This window comes from Trachymyrmex cornetzi, unplaced genomic scaffold (genome assembly GCF_001594075.2).
Source record: "Trachymyrmex cornetzi isolate Tcor2-1 unplaced genomic scaffold, Tcor1.1 scaffold322, whole genome shotgun sequence".
In the NCBI taxonomy this organism is placed as follows: domain Eukaryota; kingdom Metazoa; phylum Arthropoda; class Insecta; order Hymenoptera; family Formicidae; genus Trachymyrmex; species Trachymyrmex cornetzi.
Genome location: NW_017297919.1, coordinates 125,518 through 144,926, shown reverse-complemented (window position 1 = coordinate 144,926; position 19,409 = coordinate 125,518). Strand labels below are relative to the sequence as shown.

General features: G+C 38.7%; 1 protein-coding gene across 1 annotated transcript in view; it reads right to left on the bottom strand.

Moving 5' to 3' along the window:
* Positions 1–19,402, bottom strand: part of Galphas (G protein alpha s subunit) — a 25,609-nt gene extending 6,207 nt beyond the window's left edge. The window contains exons 1-5 of the mRNA XM_018510041.1: positions 19,025–19,402; positions 16,212–16,284; positions 14,402–14,456; positions 13,111–13,230; positions 6,601–6,698 (exon numbers count right to left, since the gene is read on the bottom strand). Of these exons, the coding sequence (XP_018365543.1) occupies positions 6,601–6,698; positions 13,111–13,230; positions 14,402–14,456; positions 16,212–16,284; positions 19,025–19,160 (482 nt within the window). The 5' untranslated portion in view covers positions 19,161–19,402. The remainder of the gene's footprint in view (positions 1–6,600; positions 6,699–13,110; positions 13,231–14,401; positions 14,457–16,211; positions 16,285–19,024) is intronic.
* Positions 19,403–19,409: the final 7 nt, after the last annotated feature.

Sequence of the window (19,409 nt, the reverse complement as noted above, 5' to 3'; positions counted from 1 at the left end):
TCTCTCTGTGTACCGGGGGACCCTCTCCCTTCATGCGATCCAGCCTCCCTTCCTGCGCGCTGAGGTGGCTGAGGGCGGAGGGAGCCCACCGAGAGGGAAAATCGATCCTCGACGATGTCCTACCCTAACCCCAACCCCTCGGCCTCGCCGGGTGTGCATACACGCCCCTCTGGCACCCACTTTCCGCGATCCGGGTCATGGGTCACTGCCACCGCTCGTTCTCTGTTCCCTGCCAATCGTACGCAAGGATTTAACACTGCGTGTGTTATTTATCACGGAAAATGTTATATAAAATGCCTCCTCTTTTACGAGATATTATGATTGAAGGGGTTTGCGTATTAGAGCAGTAGCAGTAGCGATGGCATTTGCTCATAGCAAATTTACTACTGACGATTTTCTCACTACATATATTCTCATTACATATATATATATAATAGGTATAAAACAAATTAAAAACACAGTTCCAATAATAATTTTCTCAATGAGGAAAAAAAACAACGAGGACAAAGAATTGTTAAAATACAGATTAAATAATGACGTGATAAAAATAAAATTAAAAGAGAATATAAAATAACTTTGTGTAAGAATAATACATACACTACCAAGTCAAGTGGAGGTTGGTTTTTTCATCAAGAGGTGTGCAGTGGATAAATGAAAAAGCACTTGGCCTTTGAATGTGCTCGAGAGAGACGATAATATCGTGTGACAATAAGTATATCGATGACACCCTATAATGAGATGTAATGCGACTGCGAAACTATAATTTACTTCGAAAGAATACTTATTTGTGTAATAGCTAGCAGTAATAGCAGTTTCTTTCCGAAACTGTATAATTATGGGAGAGTCTACTGATATTATATTTAAACCAACGCAGGAAACGCTTCCAACTTTTTCAAACTTTTCAATAAATTTTTCACGTGCGATACGATTATAAATATTAATGTATTTTCGTATTATATTAGGTGTTTTTTGTTTGACTTGTATTATTAAATCGATACTTTGATTAACATCGTTTTGACATGAAATTGCGGGATATAAGAGAGAAGAGACTAGAGCAAATTTCATGTTTCTTAATGCAAATATAATTTATTTAGAAAAGTAAATATATAACGTATCCTCCGAAATCAATTTTTCGGTATACTCTTCTTAATAAATTAAACAAAGGTACATTGATGTTACGTAACGTTACTCGGAGGAATTATACTCGTATGTAGGTACTTTATCATAACGTACTTTATTTCGAAGATCCCTGTATATAAATGAGAAGCATGCACCCATTATATTGGCAAAAAGGATCAAATATCGCACAATTTGTCTGATTGTAAAAGGAATATGAAAAGACCATGGTTACAAATGGGAAAAGGTAGGCCAAGTTTTTATAGTAGTTGTGAAAAAAATGATGGACGCATCTGCGTGTCTACGGTCGTATAGGACTACCATAGGCTCGCGCGAGAAGGTAGGTCATGGAATTGGCGCGCTCCGCCAGAAATGAGGCTATCGACCTCCAGAGAATTGAAAGAGGAAGGAGGTCGTGACCTACTGGCGACTGCTACTGCACAACGATTTTCTCGTTATCGTTCTCATGTTAACCCTCCGCTAAGACCTTGAGGTGAACAAATGTTACAACGTTGTTTCTGACGGCGATCCGGACCAGGTCAAAATACGTATCTACGGTATTATGTCAACGGGAAATAATAAACGTGATCGAGTAGCACTAGTTTAAGTATAGTTCCTCTTACAAAAAAACAAGACAGCAACATATAAAGTAGCTGCAAACTGTCATACATACGGCACTATATATACGGCTTTTTTTATTAGAGCGTTGTATATAGGGATAGTCTCTCGGCAAGACTTTATACATTTCTGCTGCGTTCATTTAATTATTCTCTGTCAAATTCTATCGCCAGATAGAGAACAGAGAGAGAGAGAGAGAGAGAGAGAGAGAGAGAGAGAGAGAGCCAGCCAGTACAGCGCTTCGTATGCGACCGACAAAATGCCGCGTCGAATTTTTCAACCGCTTCCGGTTAAAGGTTAAATGTTCGACGTTCGTTCGCGAAGAATTAATTCGCGATGACAAAGCGGAGAAAGGGATGAAAGCCGGATCGTGCGCGATAATAACGTGTATCGACTGAACTCGGACGGCACGGCGCGCCGCGCCGAGCCACGTTTGATGTCGACAGCTAGCGAAGCCCCTTCTGTGCCCTAAGCTCCAGCTGCACGTTATCGAGCACGATATACAGAATATTATACACGAGGTGTTAATCTAGCTTCATATACAGAGCCCGGATAATTCCGAGGGCAGTAACGTTTCACGATAAATTGTAAATTTTCTAGACTAAAGTATCTCATCGATATGATGGTAACGCGTGTTAATTCTAAAAACCAAAGTCTGGCTCTCTCTTTCTTTTGGAATACAATCACATACTATATCATAACCAAGTTCAATTAGCTTCCAAACTGGTGGCATTGACCACCGATTCTCTACGATTCTACACGCGATGGATCCTTCCATCTCGCTAATATATGCATGTATATGCACATATGTAGATATGCGATGACACCCCGTATGCAGGCTTGGTGGTCGGAAAGTGGGTAACGGTTTAACTCCTAGAACTATATCTACTCGACATGTAGATGTAGGGCCGATGTATAATCAGTATGCGGCGGTGGCGGGCGGTTTATGCATCAAACCGCGCCGTCACGAATCCATCGTACCTTTTGTACGATGTAAGGCGTATAGTGTACCCCGGGGCGCGAATCAATAATGTTGCAACGAATCTCCCGAGTCACGGCAGCGGGCAGTGACTAGTCTAGGCCGTGTGGAGGAATTCAAGATTGGACTGAAAATTTCTCGAATCACAACTGTGTGGAGGAAATCAGGCCGTGCCCGATCATCTGGTCGCGGCCAACTCGAAAAGGCTCACTCTCTTCGCAGCTCCTGCATTTGAGAGGGATTAGAGGAGCGATCCGATTACGTTTTGCTGGTTTTAAAGTTGCCATCATTCTATTCGATATCGTGTGCGAGGGATTTCGATGGTCCCAGTCTCCTCGCTGCTGCTACAAATTGCAGCTTTGACGCCCGCGCGCAATCATTCGCTCGCAATTCGAATCACAAATATTTGACGGACCTGGCTGCTGTTCTACCCGTTCTAGCCGCGTGCGCGCGTCACCCTGTAATCGCCTGATCGCCAGTCTATGGCGGCTCTCAACATTAAACGTTCTCTTTGTCTTCCGTCAACTTGGGCTGGCACGTTTCTCTCTTGTACAAACAAGAGTCCGACAATACTGGCTTTTGTCTAAAAAAAGAAAAAAAAACGCTAATTTTCTCCCTCTCCCTCGTCCATTCTTTTTTCCATCATACCACTCAACAAGGTCGCTTATTGACCGTTTTTATTTTTCAAAATATTGTATTTCTTGTATAAATAATAGGATTCATTCTTACTTTTTCAATAATTACGTCCTTTATACTGATGAAATATTTGACTTTTATTTTTATAATAATTTATTCTCGATTGGTCTAGACAAGAAACGTTGATATTTCTAGTGTTAATTAAATCGGAAAAATCCATTCGATGATTGTAGAGAGAAAAGTTGGTTTCGCGCGTTATCTAAATAAAAAGGACAAATTTCTATAACTGCGCGCGTTTGTCTGTCATTAAATTTTTAATTCGATGAAACTCTCGTTTGCTATAATCGTCCTGTAAGCGCATTATACGATAAGTCGTGAAGGGTTTAATTAAGTCAATCATAGATACATATCATGTTATAAAAACGAAACCAATCGAGTACCATCGTGTTACGATTACGACAAACACTGTTAATTGCAATATTAAAAGTTTCATCTTTCAGCTCATATCTTCTTTTCCTTATAAATCAGATATAATTCCGATGTAATTCAATTTTTTTTTGTATTCTTCGCTGTACGTTGACACTATCTTTCGTTTCATCATTTTGACTACTTTGAGGACGTTTTATGCGTGGAATAAGGAAAAATAAAAGAAAAGAATCACTTTTTCGCTGTCGACTGTCGTCGATCAACATATCGACGATGAAAAAGAAAAGCGCGCGAAAGTGGCTGTCTATCCAAACATTTACGAACTATAGCAGCATCAATAATCCGCGCGATAGGTATAGACATTATAGACCAGTGCCTAAATATAGCGGCGCGTGTTTCCCTTTTTTAGACGCGCGTTGAGGTGTGTTATCACGTAATTGAAACGTCGCTTACTTTTATCATCGAGACGAGACGCGCACAGTTAAAATACGGTAACAAAGAGACACATACACACATAGGAATTGTTACGTTTTTCTCCTTTTTTCGATATGACGATTACTCAGTTGTCCTCTTTTTACTTTGGCTTTTTATTTCGCGTCGACGCTAAAGATCATTCGGTCCGAAAACGATTTCCATTAAACCAACAATCAATAATCGTACGTTGTACACGATAATCATGTAACGAACAAATATTTATTCTCCACTCACTGACTCGGATTTGTGATATTTTCGTGAAAGAGTACATATCATTGTGCTATATATTTAGTGCGCGTAAGATGGTCACACTTTTACTACTTATGTCACGCGCGTTTACAAAAGAAATTTACGAATTATCGTGATATAAAAAAAAGAGTAAATAGAATCAAAATTAATATCCCTATCCTTTTCTCAGATTTCTTTCCGAGCAAAGATTCACGTGAGAAATTCACGCAATATCCCTATTGCGACTTGTTTAAAATCGGTTGCGAAAAGCAGATTGTTAGATATAATAAAATTCACGTTTAAATTAATAAAATTGTCTGTACTTGTACGCTACATTCGCGAATAGACGAGTATTTTTAGTGCATATATGTGCTAACCGTAGCCGTAGAAACACGCGGCCACTACATGCGGCTTGTATGTAGATACTGCAAGATTATAGACATCTTGCGTCTCCGTCATCTACGAATATGCTACGGGAACACTATATCTCACCGGAGCGCGATGCCTAAAAATACATGTCGCTATTTTTAACGTCAACGATTCCTGCGCTGCACATGAGAATGAGAGAGAGAGAGAGAGAGAGAGAGAGAGAGAGAGAGAACCGCACCGCCGAGCTGCACTAATGGAGAAAAAAAAAGGAAAAAAAATGCAAAAAATCCGCGATAATGTGATTATGAGTGGCACAAAACATTGATAAAGGCAATAGAGAAAAAGAGGAAGATAAAGATTCGTCGTGCTTCGTCACCACGAATTTAGTAATATACCAAAGTTCAAATAGAGAATTCGATTGACGAAAATACACACGTATCTCCTCATCTCGCGATATTTACTCCCTACTGCAAGGCATTATTAACAAATATAATAATTATCCCGGTTTGTTCGCTCGTTTCATCACGAAATTTTCAGAGTTTAAATATTATTGGAGATCGATTCAAGTTATATAAAATGAATCAGTAACACAGAATGTTTCTGGACATACTGTATACGTATATCGATAAACAAATGGTACTACGATTCCACAGAAGAGGATGTACTCATATAGAAGACTGACAAATTAAAAAAATATTTGACGACCTGACAGATGAAAAACAGTCACATGCTGATTATTGACTAAGCGGATAAAGTCGTAGTTTACGCTCGAAAGATTTATGCCTTTTCCTTTGCACGTGTATGTGTGTAAAAAGTGATGTAGTGCAATAACCCTCGCTACTGCATTCGATCGGCCGCTTAATCCTCGTCAGTCAAATGCAATCGCTATCGTAATCTCATCGAATTACGCGACGACGCCGCTTTACGTAACTAAGTCAACGCTCGTGTCATCGAATTAGCGCACAAAAAAGCTCGAGGTTGGGTCAATTTGTCGAGAGAGCCTCTGGATAAACGGGTGGCCTCTATTAAAGTGATTACCTTGTTAAGGCATTGTTTCCATTGGCATTAAATCGGTGTCACAAGTCTATAAATACACGCGCGCATAACGTGTCTATAAATATATATATACACAATGAATTTTTTATTTTCTCTAACAATTTGGCGATTATAAAAAAATTTGTCCACACATGGAAAAATAAATTTTTTTTTACAAAGATATCCGTCGAGTATATTATTGAACGAACGATAAGATGGAATAAACGATCAAGTTGTGTTTGTTAAACGAGGTATGTTCTAAAAAAAGACCTTACGCGCCCAACGACGATGAATCCGCAATGTATGGTGGTGTTATCGACGCGTAAACGTTATCTTATTCGATTTCTTATCGCGCACGTGATATCACCCCCGCAGTAGATTACAATAACCGCATCTCGAACTCTTCACGTGTAGAAAGATTCAATAATCAGCGAGTCAACGGACAAACGCGCGAAATTTAATTAACTTTGCAAGAAACGCTAATGATATTAATCGACCGTTAAAAATGTTTGGTCAAATTCATTTGATGTAAATTTATTTGGTCATTATACAATATATGTTACTTTATACACATCCGAATGAAACTGCGGCTACTAGACGTGATATCATCACAGCCCATTGAGAACGATGTCGATTTAAATTCCTCGCGACTCAACCCCGAACGGCCAACCCGATGTGTCAAACTCTTTCGTAAGTTTATATAGAATAAAACGACTTACTATTTGGCGCAATCGATAAGTTGATACTCGTTACTCCTCTCGAAGCTTTGCTGAACGCCCCGATCTTTCCAAAGTGTTTCGACGATATCGTAGAATTCCTGAAAGAACACAACAATCGATCAATGATTAGACCCACTTTTGCAAATCTTTACGAGAAAGAAACGTACTCATTCCAGCGATCGTTTCCGGGGATCGAGAAGGAAGAGATCGGCGGTATTGAATGATACGAGCAATACGATCTATTCACGTACGTATATTTGTAGTGCATTTATCGCCGTCTTTATTGCACAGGATCGCCGGACTGTTGTAACGTTTAATGTTTAATTAGTGGTTAACTCGCGGAAAAATGTGCTGCCTTGTTGAAAGCGACTTGTTGAAAAATGTGGCTGCAGAATTTACATATGCGCGAAGAATGCGTAACGTTGTTACATTGTAAGTTCAACCGTAAAGATTATTCAATCTTGATCTCGTGATGTATTGAAAAAAATATTTCGCAAAAATTCCGCTATCTTGACTGCAAAAGCGATCAACGAATTTCTATCAATTTCACGTGAAAAAGTTAGGAAACATTTGCAAATTGGAAATATTGAAAGTTGGAAGGGTTGTAACATACATACTTATCGCTCAAATTCCTCGAATTGCTTAATTATTATAAAGATTAAACTCTGTAAAATTCCCTAATCCTTAAACAATTAGTGAACGTGATTCGTTTCTCGTTTCTCACTATACTGAAATTCACCTGCATTCTCTGTCATGGCGCATTTCGCAGTCGGGTTATAGACTCGTTTAGTAGTAAGTTAAAATCGCGACTTGTGTGAATGTTACGTAAATAATGGCGACCACAAGGCTACACTTCGCGTTACTGACGGAGGATGTCGAGCACATTAATAATTTAGATGTTATTGTGTCGGGAAACTTGGTTTCCTCACTTGCGTAGGCGATTCGTAGAAGGCGCTTTGGTTCCTGTGACGTAACACACATTGAAAGTCTCGAAAATTATGAGGAAACGATGGGATAGAATTCTTCTTCTTAGAGAAACTAAACTAAACTAATTATTACGCGCGGTCGCGGTCGCGGTCGCGATCGAATGTCAAATAAAATAAAATATAATAAATGTTATCTGGTAAACATTATATTAATAAGAGCGACAATATTTTTCAGTTAAGAATTTCTCGCGATCAATGACACGCTCTTGTAAACGGCGCGAATATTAAAAGTTGTCGAGTAACCGTGTGTAGTGCGCAAGTATGCCAGTCCGTGTGCATAAATCAACGTCGAAACAACGTAAAGTATTATTAATTATTTGAGCATTCATGCATCGTGTTCTATCGTACGATGATTCTTGGCGAAACGTACCAGTAATAGATACAATGCGTACATGGATTGCAAAACTGAAATTTCGTTTATATATATAATAGTTTGCGCAAAGTCTATGTTCTCGCGTGCATTAATTCAAATAATTTTTAACGGCGATTAAGGAATTAAGTAAATCCCAATTCGAAATAAGTATCGTTTTATTTCAAGAGAATTATATTTTTATAACTATTAAGGAGGTTGTAAGGCAAATGCAATATATTAAGAACTACTTGAAAAAATTACAGACTATTCTAAATTTCATTCAATAATAATACAAAAAATATAGAAACAATTGACTATCTGGATCAAAAGTTATTTAAATAAGTAGTAATATTTTTTTAATTTGTACTCTAATATAAACATATGAAAATGTATTATAAAATAACGATAAAAATTTCAATTTTTTTATATAAATACTCTAGGAATTCAACAATATTTTTGTAAAGTTATCTTGAGATGCAGACATTAATTGTTCAGTAAATAAATAAAATTTGTTATTTGTTATAAACTAATGGTGAATCTCAATGAAACTTCGCACAAGTCATGTTTAGTACTTAATATATTTATATAAAAACATTTAGATTTTCCTTATTATTTTAACAATTTTTGTTTATAACAATAAAACTAATAACAAATAAAATAAATAACCTATAAAAATGTGTTGCTCAATAAAACCAGAATGTTATGAACACAACTTTCACATGTATGTAGTTTGTTTAAAGCGAAAATATTAATATATGTGTTTTATGCCCTTACAACCTCCTTAAATGCAAACTATTAAATATTAAAAACTATTAAATTTTCGCTAATATATATTAACTAAGCGACGTTTGAGTATTAAAACAATAATTAAGCAAGTTCTTAATTATTGTATCGAAAATGTAATTTTTCGCATATACATATATGTAGATATACGTTTAAGGTCAAATCTTGTGCAGTTTCAATCGTTTCGTATGTCAGCTGTAGCAAAGCCGCAAAAATTTTCCCATAGACTTATCTCGAGAAGAAAAGCACAACGTACGAAGTTGTGGTGCGTAATTGAGAAGCATTGTAGTTGGCATGTGCCTTTTCATCTCATGGCATTGCGCCTCAAGTGTCGCGGCGTGAACTTGGACAGGACACGTTCTCTCGCACGGCATGGCCAGTCTAGTCGGAAGTCCATCCCAAGTGTCGTCATGGACAGCGCAAGCTGCAAATCACGCAACAGTCGCGACGGCTGGTATGGCCGGTGTGCTTGGCAATAACGACGACGGTTATATTAATAAATTCTCCTGTCGATGCTATTTCCACGCTTCCACGATCGATGGACGGGACGCATCGTCGATCCATCGCGACGCGACGCGTCGCGTCGCGTCCCGTCGCGAGGAAGGATCACCTCTGCACACGGCTGGTGGTGCAACCATCTCTCCGCCTATTACCGCCATTATACACGTACTAATAATTTCGTCCAAACACGTCATCCTCTCGCTAAGCCCCTAAACACTGTCGCAAAGCGTGTAACGGCTAAAAATACAGGGAAACGTATACACACGCCTTGTTAAATTTGTGTGCTGCATGCAGATAAAAGCCTCGAAGGGGCTTACGCAGACCCTTACCGATTCAACGTAAATCCTTTAAACGCGCGAGAGAATATACTATATATAATATACGCGAGTAGGTTACTTTTTTATAAATTAACATTACGATATTTACATTTAATTTAATATTTATTATACACCGTTCTCTCTCAATGTTTTACCATATACTACGATCTTTTGAAATAATATGTACATTCTTATTATTATGCATATACTCTGATTCACTCGATTAATTATACCTCTCCCATATAAAAAAAATACTCAAGTACAAGTATATAAAAGAAGTATCGAAATTATTTGACATTTTCGAAAGAATATTTCGACATTCTCCATACATCCGAATTTCAATTTTTAACGTTATTTTTACATTTACATCGAATTTATCTGCAACGAGTTATTTGTTCGCAGTCGATTGTTTGTAAAATAATCGTAACGATGCCAATGTGTTTTGAACCTGTGCCGAAATTAGGCCTAGGATTTTCCTAAAATAAATTTCTGCCAAACACCCCCGCTTGTTTCCTCTCATCTCATATATGAGCCGAATGACAGTGGCAAATTAAAGACGAATCGTAGAGTTCACGATTAGTAGAATCGATATCTTTCATCAGCCACGAAAAAACGGTGATATGCTAGATACAATATATATATATTTAAAATATAATAGTTGTGACTGTTCCACTCTCTATATTTTTAAAATATAATAGTTATGACTGTTCCACTCTCATCGCATTGTCTGAAATTATAGAATTTTATATTATACTGACACACGATTTACAAGGTATCTATTATCCGTTATTTTAATTGTTACAAAATTTTATTATATATATTTTACTTATTAAATAGATATCATATAATTTTTTATTATTACGACTGAATAATTTGTTTTTTGCTTGTTAAATCTTAGAATACTTTTTTATTGTCTCAATTTTTAATTTTATTCTCTGTCTCATATATTATATTTTTATACTTTGCGTTTTATTTTATATACTCAATATTATATGTTTAAAATATTTATGTTCTTTTTAACAAATACGAATTATTTTTATTTTACAACTGATAACCAGAAGCATATATTGTTACGTATTACAACGTTCACATAACTTCCAACTCATTCTGAGCGAATTTTATTATATTAGTTACTGTGAGTTTTATTATATTTTTGCTTGCGATTGAGAGCGAATTGTAATTTTTATAAATTTTAACTTTGTAATATTTTTACCGTTCTATTTTTGTGTATTTAACATTGATAATGATCCAACAGGGATCGAAACGTTTGTTTGTGTTATATTGTTTATTGCCGGCACATTAAAGTTTTATATTCTGACTAAATGACATATTTATACTGTGATTTTTTAAAAATTTCTATTTCTAACGACTAACTCTTAGACTCGTAGCCCTTTTTCTTTCAATTTTTTTATATATATATTTATTTATTCTTTTTTAATTAATGCGATAAATTGCATTTTGTCATGCAAAAGCTTGTCCAATACGCATGATGCAATCGTATTGATGCTCGTATTTTCTTCGCACATACGTTTGAATATGAATCGAAGGGTTAAATGCCAACGGCGCGCGCTTGAAAAAATACTCGGGATTTTAATAGAAATTCTCTTAACTTGATTAAATTTGTTGAATTCTGAAATCAGATTCTTCATCAGTTCATTACCTCGCGACGATCTGAAAGTATAATAATGCCGAAAAGCGTCGAACGGTAGAACATAATGTCGAGCTTTATCGATACAAACGTATAACATTACGAATATTGCGAGTAAATACTTACTGCGCGAATCACACGTTAGAATAATGTACATAAGCGGCTTCGAGAAAGCTCGCGAATCGCGTTCGGTGCAGAAGGATTTAATTCAATTAATTCGGATGCATCATCGAGCAACGGCGAACGCAGCCACGTGCAACAAATACATATAATGGGCGACTCTAGCCGCTGGGATCCGCGCCAGTACGCGCGCTGCGCTGGCAAAGGTAATAATGCATCGCCTGTACACGCCTGTACACGCCTGCGAATGCGAGCTTATGCGACTCGCGCTGAATGACGCAAAACGCCCGCGCCACGCGCCGCGTGCGGATTATTTCGTCGCGGTCGCGGTCATGGTCTCTCTCTCTCTCTCTCCCTCTCAAAATTCCCCTTAAACACAGGCTATATGACTACGTAAATCAATCGATGATTAATTAACTTGGTTGTGTCAAATACCTACTTTATCCAATGACAAAACTTTCTTGACACATCATTCGATATACACGATATATTATACATATATGTATATACCTACAAGTACATAAATCTTTCAACCAACGCTAGCAGGATCGACCCTTATTGAGAAATTTCGCTTGGCAGTGAAATTTCTTAGGTACGGAAAATTCGTATCGACCGATGTAAATTTCTGTTACGTACGAGTATAATGATCGCATGAATTTGCGAGCGACACGGTACATTGAGAGATATCGTACGTACGTACACACATACGTACATGAGAAATGGCGCAGCACGTAGTACGGGACACTGTACAGCGCACTGACATGTGCGGTGGCTATATAAACATTGTAAACACTGATCGTGCCACGCAGGGGTTCTCAAGAGCCTGTACGTATGTATGTACATACCTGTGTCTATGTTGCGTTAATCCGCAGATGTGCGGCCGTCGCGTCGGTACCGGTTTTACGAGAGAGAGAGAGAGACGCGAAGAAATGTCATTGCGATGATCGTTAAGTAAATTTCGACGTTGTCGCCCATTACACCACGTACTTATTACCGTTTATGCGTGGCCTGGTGTGTGCGCTAAACGATGTCGAGTAATCGCGAGTTGCACTCAATATACTAGGACGATCGTTTCCAAGTCTGTAGGGCACATCATGCGACGAAACGATCCATATTACAGACAAACAATTATTGTATTAAACTTATTATTTCATCTTGTGCATGAAATTGTATAAAAGTTATATATAAAAATGATCAATTTCATATAATTAAATAATAAATAATTAATTGATACGACACACAAATGTCGTTAGAATGTTAATTGCGCGAAGCTTTATATAATGTGTTTATAGATCCTTATATGTGATGCGATTTAGAAGCAAACCTATACTGTATACTGGGCGACATACCGTTCTGTAATCAGCAGTAATTACAATGTAAATTGTAATTTCACGAAAATTAACTCATGAGAGAATGTAACTATAGGAGCGACATGTACGTGTTACAGTTGCTCGGGTTATCGACAATTGCAGTCAAACCAAAATTGTAACGCGGAATGCGTTGAGATAACACGAATGAGGTACCAACAAATGTACAAAGAGTCTCATTAAACGTTGCGCGAGCGAAATTCGCGATGGGAAAAGTAGGTATACGCGCGGTCAATTCAATCGCCTTCCTTTTTCCACCTCTGATGAACCGAATTAGCACGTGATGGAATTTAGCCATGTCATTTAGAAACAAATTTTACGTGACGCGCAACCGTGTCGGTCCGCGGGGATTCCCTCTTACATACTCACATTATCTTCGTGAACGAGGAAATGCAACGCAACACATTACAACGCAAATAGGCCGTGGCTGACTCACCGGAGGATAATCGAAGTCTGGGGAAGACGAGACTTCCAAGACATAGTCCATTCTGCTCTGATTTGACATGTCTCCTAGTGTAACGGGCGGCGTTAACGTACTCATCGCAGTGGTTATCGTCTGCAAAAAAAAAACCATCGTGTGACGTGTCTCTCTTTTTTTATCTTCAAATCAAACATTTTTTCCACATAGATATAAAGATTAAAATAGTTTTATTAGAATCTACGCGTTTACGTTAGAATTTATACCTTCTTATATGTATACAATTACTATATTAAATATAATCTTTTGTAAAAATAAAATATTATTTGTATCCTTTTATTCATTATAATCGTCTACATTATCCTCTTATGTCTATCCCTTATATAACGTCACACATATGCGTCTATTCATACGTGCGTTATTATTAATGTAATAAAAGTCGTATGAACTGCATATAACAAGAATTATATTATTAATTAATCTTGATGAGAGGAATATTAGGGACTCCGCACAATAAAAGAAACAGAGAATAAGAATTTCAACCTATCAGAAATCATGTATTGTAGAATACGTAGTGTGTATTCCACAATACATGATTTCTGATGTAGGTTGAAATTCTTATTCTCTGTTCTCTGTTCCTTTTATTGTGCGGAGCCCCTTACGATCTAAACTAAATATTTTAGTAAAAAATCACATTTGTAATATTCTCGTTAAAATCACTTTTATTTTTCACTACAATTACTGGTTCGCTGTAATTGTTATCACGCTGTTAATTACTTGGTAAGAATTTCGTATGTAAAAAAATTGTGAAGGGTAGCAGCATAATTTACGTTACCGCAAAAGTGTATACGAAAGGGATTGCATTTTGCCTGGGGAGGGGGATTGGGGCCAAAAAACAGAATCGCGCGCGCAGTTGAACACGAGTTTGAATGACAAATTGGTGACAAAATGCTCTTGCAGCTAGATTTGATATCGCAAATTTGCGTGTCACGTAACGGTTATGTCGAGTATTATTTTGAGCGAAAATGATTTGTGTATCTACTAAAACTTGGTTTGGAAGCAAACACGGAATCCGTGATGCAACACTGACGAGAATTCAACTATCGATGAGATCATCGCTGGAAAAAGAAGGAAAAAAAAAAGAGTAGAAGAGAGAATAGCTCTTGTAATAATCTATAATTTTTCCAACTAAACTCACTCGCCAAATTACACAACCTCTCTTCTTACTCAATTGATTTTAATTCTCATGTAATAGGTCTGTGAAATTTTTACGCAAAAGAAGATAGATGTAGGGTGATAGGATACTTACCAAAATGGCGTCCCTAATATTTTTCTTAATATCTTCAATCTTCTGCCGCTTTTCCCTGCAAAAACCAAGATGCATGTTAGATCCAGACGTTAGTTGTGTTGTTAGAAATCCGACACCAATTTCTTGTTGACCGCGTAACTAAATGTGACAAAGTATTACGACTAACAATGCGTATTGTATACAACAGACATAGTAGCGTAAGAGTAGGTCGACCAGCAATAATGATCGAGTCACGAGCTGAATGAAACGATAGCAGAGACCGTGTGTTCTTTTATATCGGTATTTTCAGACCATTTCGATAATTTTAGCGCGGCCAACTACCACGCGTTATTTAAAAGAACTCGCTGGAGAACTCATGGCCGATCAATAATGCGTATTTCTGGAACTGTCTGTTTTCAAAGATATTCCGGCTGAAGAGAATAAATCCTCTTTGTTCGAGACATTCAAATTAAAAACTCGTCGCAAAATAAAAAAAGTTTGGGTATACTGGTATACATATGTATACATCAGATTGAGAAAAAAGTTGCAAAGAAGTGAAATGTAGAAATGATGAAAGATGTTCGTCTATTCTTCTAGCTACTTTACAGTTGTCACCGTTTACACACCGAATAGAACTTGTACATGCGAGCGTAAAAATTGTCAAGAATATATATACATACATATATCTATGTACGGCCAACATCCGTGCAAAAAAATACACGAATTATTGAATTATAATGACGAGGCTTCTTGAAGACAGAGAAAAGATTTACAGCGGATTAGCGAAAGATGAAGGAAATCAAGTAAAATTATATACGAGAAACGTAACCGCAGGCTAGAAAAATCGACTAAAATGGTATAAAATTGAAAAAAGAGAAATGAAATCATATCAAATTCCAGGAAGAAGAAAAATTATTCAGAACGCTGCGTTAAAATAAAAAAAAATTAAACGCTCCTCTCGTTTTATTTTTTATTGAAAATACGAGAAAAGCATTGATATACATATGTCTGTAAAAGAAGGTAGGTAATTCCAGTGAATGCATTTCGAAGATAATCAGATGATTGAGAAAAAGAGTGAAGCTAGCGATAGCGAAGATTAATATACCTAATGCGATGAATGCGTCGCATACTTGGAAAATAGTAAAGGAAATAGTAATGACGGATCCGTATCAGCCACGTGTTGATATATACTTGTAGCTAATACTGCAGCGGTCTGAACCGGTTATGAGATGAATCATTCGCGCAGAACGCCGAACGCCGCGTGCTAAAAAATTCATTACGCTACAATTTGCGATTTAATTTCTCGCGATTCGAAAAAAGTCGAAAAAAGAATCGTGAGAAAGATGAACGCGTCGCAACTGGCCATAATAACTAAAAGGATAGTAAAAATAGCGTCAACATGCTCTCAGCAGCCATATATAGCAGCCTGTGTGATGAGCACCTCTCTCGAAAATCGTCTCGCGAGATTCGGAGATTCGGAGATTCGAGCTGTAGGTGCGAAGTGAAGAGTGAAAGAGTCGAGAGCAAAATTGAATGAACGTATAACCGCGTATACGGTTTCGTAAACGGTTTGCGTGAGTAGCAGGGAGTACGTACGATCTCGCATTTCGCTGACATTTAATTGTAACGCGAGCCTCGCGATGAAAAGCCTCGCTGTGCGGCGGAAACAAAGGAGAGATTACGGCCCTCCTCCTTTAATGGGTTAACGACACATGGAATAAGCGGATTGAATTGATATAAATGCAGTGGACGGAGATCGCCGTGTAATCTATTCGAACACGATCGCGCCGCGCCAAGTAATTTTTCCAAGTAATTTTAAGATGAAACTTACGCTTCGCTGAAACCATTGACGTGCAGTATCCTCATCTGTTTGACGATCGTGCTTTTGCCAGACTCTCCTGCTCCTGAAACAGGGCGAAATTAATCTTTGGCGGTATTAATCTCTCTGGAGTCTGCAGGCGTGCTGGTGTTGTTGAATTGCCGCCGCGTGATGGCTACTGTTTATACGCACCGCGGGATTTGCGGGATTTGCGGGATTTGCCGTCATGTGATGATGTAATAACGCGCGAAAGAATATCTCACAGAATTGAGATTTCATCAGCCGAGATATATTGTACAATATATGTATATATACCTATCGATCGGCCGCGATAAAAAGGTATCGTGCCATGCAGGGTTTAACGATACATCGCGAGAATAACCGACTGGAATGCGCATTTTTTTGCATGCGTGGCGTGCAGAATCCACTCCGGAATTAAATGTTGGACATTCTCTAAACTCTAAAACGAACCGGGACGATTTCCCGCGGTATGTGATGTGCGAGATCGTGACCTAGATGGTCCCATCGCAATCGAGTTAATTAAAGCGCCTATTTGACCCTCTCGGACATGAGCGAAATATATCAAGCTCTCTTTTTAACTTTCTGCCCAAGTTTTAACGTAATTCATAAGCATCAACATTATTTCCTTTCCTGTCGTATTCTTAATACTCTTACGTGTATATATATATGTATAATGTTGTGTTCATTTTATATGTATACCCAACATTTAGCGTCACTTTTCAAATGTTAAATGTTCTCGACGCTAAACTCTTAAATTCTCGTTTAAAACTCGTAAATCAAGTGAACGATAAGTTTGTTCAGAGAAGTTTAATCGAAGAAAGCTTGTAATTCTCAGTGGCATTAATTGACGTAACCTCTGGTTACAACTTACAAACGTCTTATTAAATAAATCACAAAATAAAGTTTCGCAAATATGACAAAAAATAAAAAAAAAAGAAAAAAGAAAGCCGGAAACAAGCCGCTGTATCAGTTTGTATAATACTTGTTATATATTCGTACGCCACTCGCCAGGTATGATTATGTTGTTATGCGTTTAATTCTGGCTCCACAAGTTTTTCCCAAAGATTTCTGTGATGAAAGTCGTGAACGCGATGACACAAGTTATATATATATACGAGATCGTATATAGGAGATCGAATCGGCCACGGGTTTCGCGTGGTCGTAATGACAGTACACGCGAGGAGGAAAGGAAACAATACGGCGACAGCTGTTGCTCCGTCCGACGCGACGCGACGCGACGCGACGCGACGCGACGCGACGCGACGCGACGCGACGCGACGTCCGTCTCCCGCGTCTCCGCCGACCTGCTCCGACGACTGCGAGGATAACGACGATGACGACGCATTCGCATCGAATTAGAACGACGACCTACATAAACGCCGCGCCGGATAATAGGAAGGCGAATGTAGACGGAGCGCTGCTCATGCTGGGTTAAACGTCGCTAGAGTATAATCTATGTTTTTCGCACGTACGTATTTTCGTAATTATGGAAAGAGGAAAAAATACGTGAAATACAAGAAAGAGAGAAAGAAAAGCTGCGTTTTAAAAGCAAACAGCATGAATCTAAAACTATAATATTATTAGAATTTAAAATTAAAAAGTGAGTATTATTTACTACAAAGAATCGCATGCAATAACGTTAAAAAGTAAAAATAATAAAATCGGTTAATGCTGGATATGACAGAGAGAAACAAGAAGTGGAAAAAAAGTTAAATTTATTGGTAAATAAATTAGTTTACTATTTGGGAAAAGCTTCGATGAAAAAGACGTGCAGACAGAACAAAATGTATAGCAAGAAAAAATAAAATGTAAAAAACATTGTTTGTAAATAAACTTTTGTGGAAGCAAATATTTGTATTGACTAGTATTAAGCGCTACAATTTATTAAACGTATTTGAAAAAGTATAAAAACACTCGTTTAAACATGTCTAAAAATCATTGAAGAAAAAAGAGAGATTTATTCTATTATGCAGAGCATAACGAATAACGAAATAATGTAAGCACGGAGCTGAATTTTTTGTTGTAGCTAAGAGACAAGAGAAAATGAGAGAGAGAGAGAGAGAGAGAGAGAGAGAGAGAGAGAGAAGGAAGAGAGAAAGGTGAAGGAGACGAGAATCGAAAGCGACGAAAAGAGGCGACAAACACGAGGCAGCCACTGGATATTCGTGGGTGCCTGCAGCTCGTACGATAATCGATAAAATTGAATTACGCGCCGCTGAACATCGCGATAGCGGCCGGCCGGTCGGTTCTCACCCCCGGTGTCGCGGAGGTTCTCTTTGTTCGAAACCGACAATCACCGACGGCCCTGTCCGATATATATTTACCGTCGATTGACGAGCCTGCGAACGCGCCGAACCAACCGGCCGAAAGCCGCGAAAAGGATCGAAGACGCGGACGCTGTGCGGGGCGAGTGTCCCTAACGCAGGATTAGCCTCCTCTGCACAATTTTCACCCCGTGGTTCACTTTAATTAAAAAACTTGACGCACGCATGCACGCACACACATCCCGTGAGATTAAAAAGCGTCGTTGGATTCGGCCGTAGGAGGAGCACGAGCGATATCGATTGTACGCTCGTCTTCGCATCTAAGCGTGCGCTTATAATTTCCTTGCGTCGCGTCGCGTCGCAGCGTCGTCGGTCGAATCGGCTCGCACGATGAATACGACTTTGCTGAATTGTAATATCGAGAAGAGGATGTATACCCCTGGAGAAAAATTCAAAGCGTCGATGGTCGAGAGCTCTCTAGCTCCTTCGATCAACTACATGAATGTGGTATAGGTATATTATAGGTATAGGTATACTCACCGAGCAGGAGTAGCCTGTGAGTGGCACGGTAAACCTGCTTGTCCTTCTGCAGCTGCCTGGTGATGGCATCGGATCGTCTCTTCTGATTTTTGCTTTCATCCTGGCTGTCCTTGTTCTGGCTGCCGAAACACCCCATGACACACCACGGGAAGGATACGGATCGCGGCTCGCCGTTTTTCCCTTCGACGTCTAACGGTCCGGGTCCGGGCCCGTCAGGTTCTCGGATCGCGTATACGGCGGTGGCGGTGGCGGAATTGAGCGAGAGGTAGGACGATCGGGACACGGATGGGGACGGACGACGACGGATGGGGCCCGCGATCGAGTTGGTGGTCGCGAGGGCGACCGTTTGGTCCGTTCGGTCCGTGCGGTCCGGGCGACCGGCGGC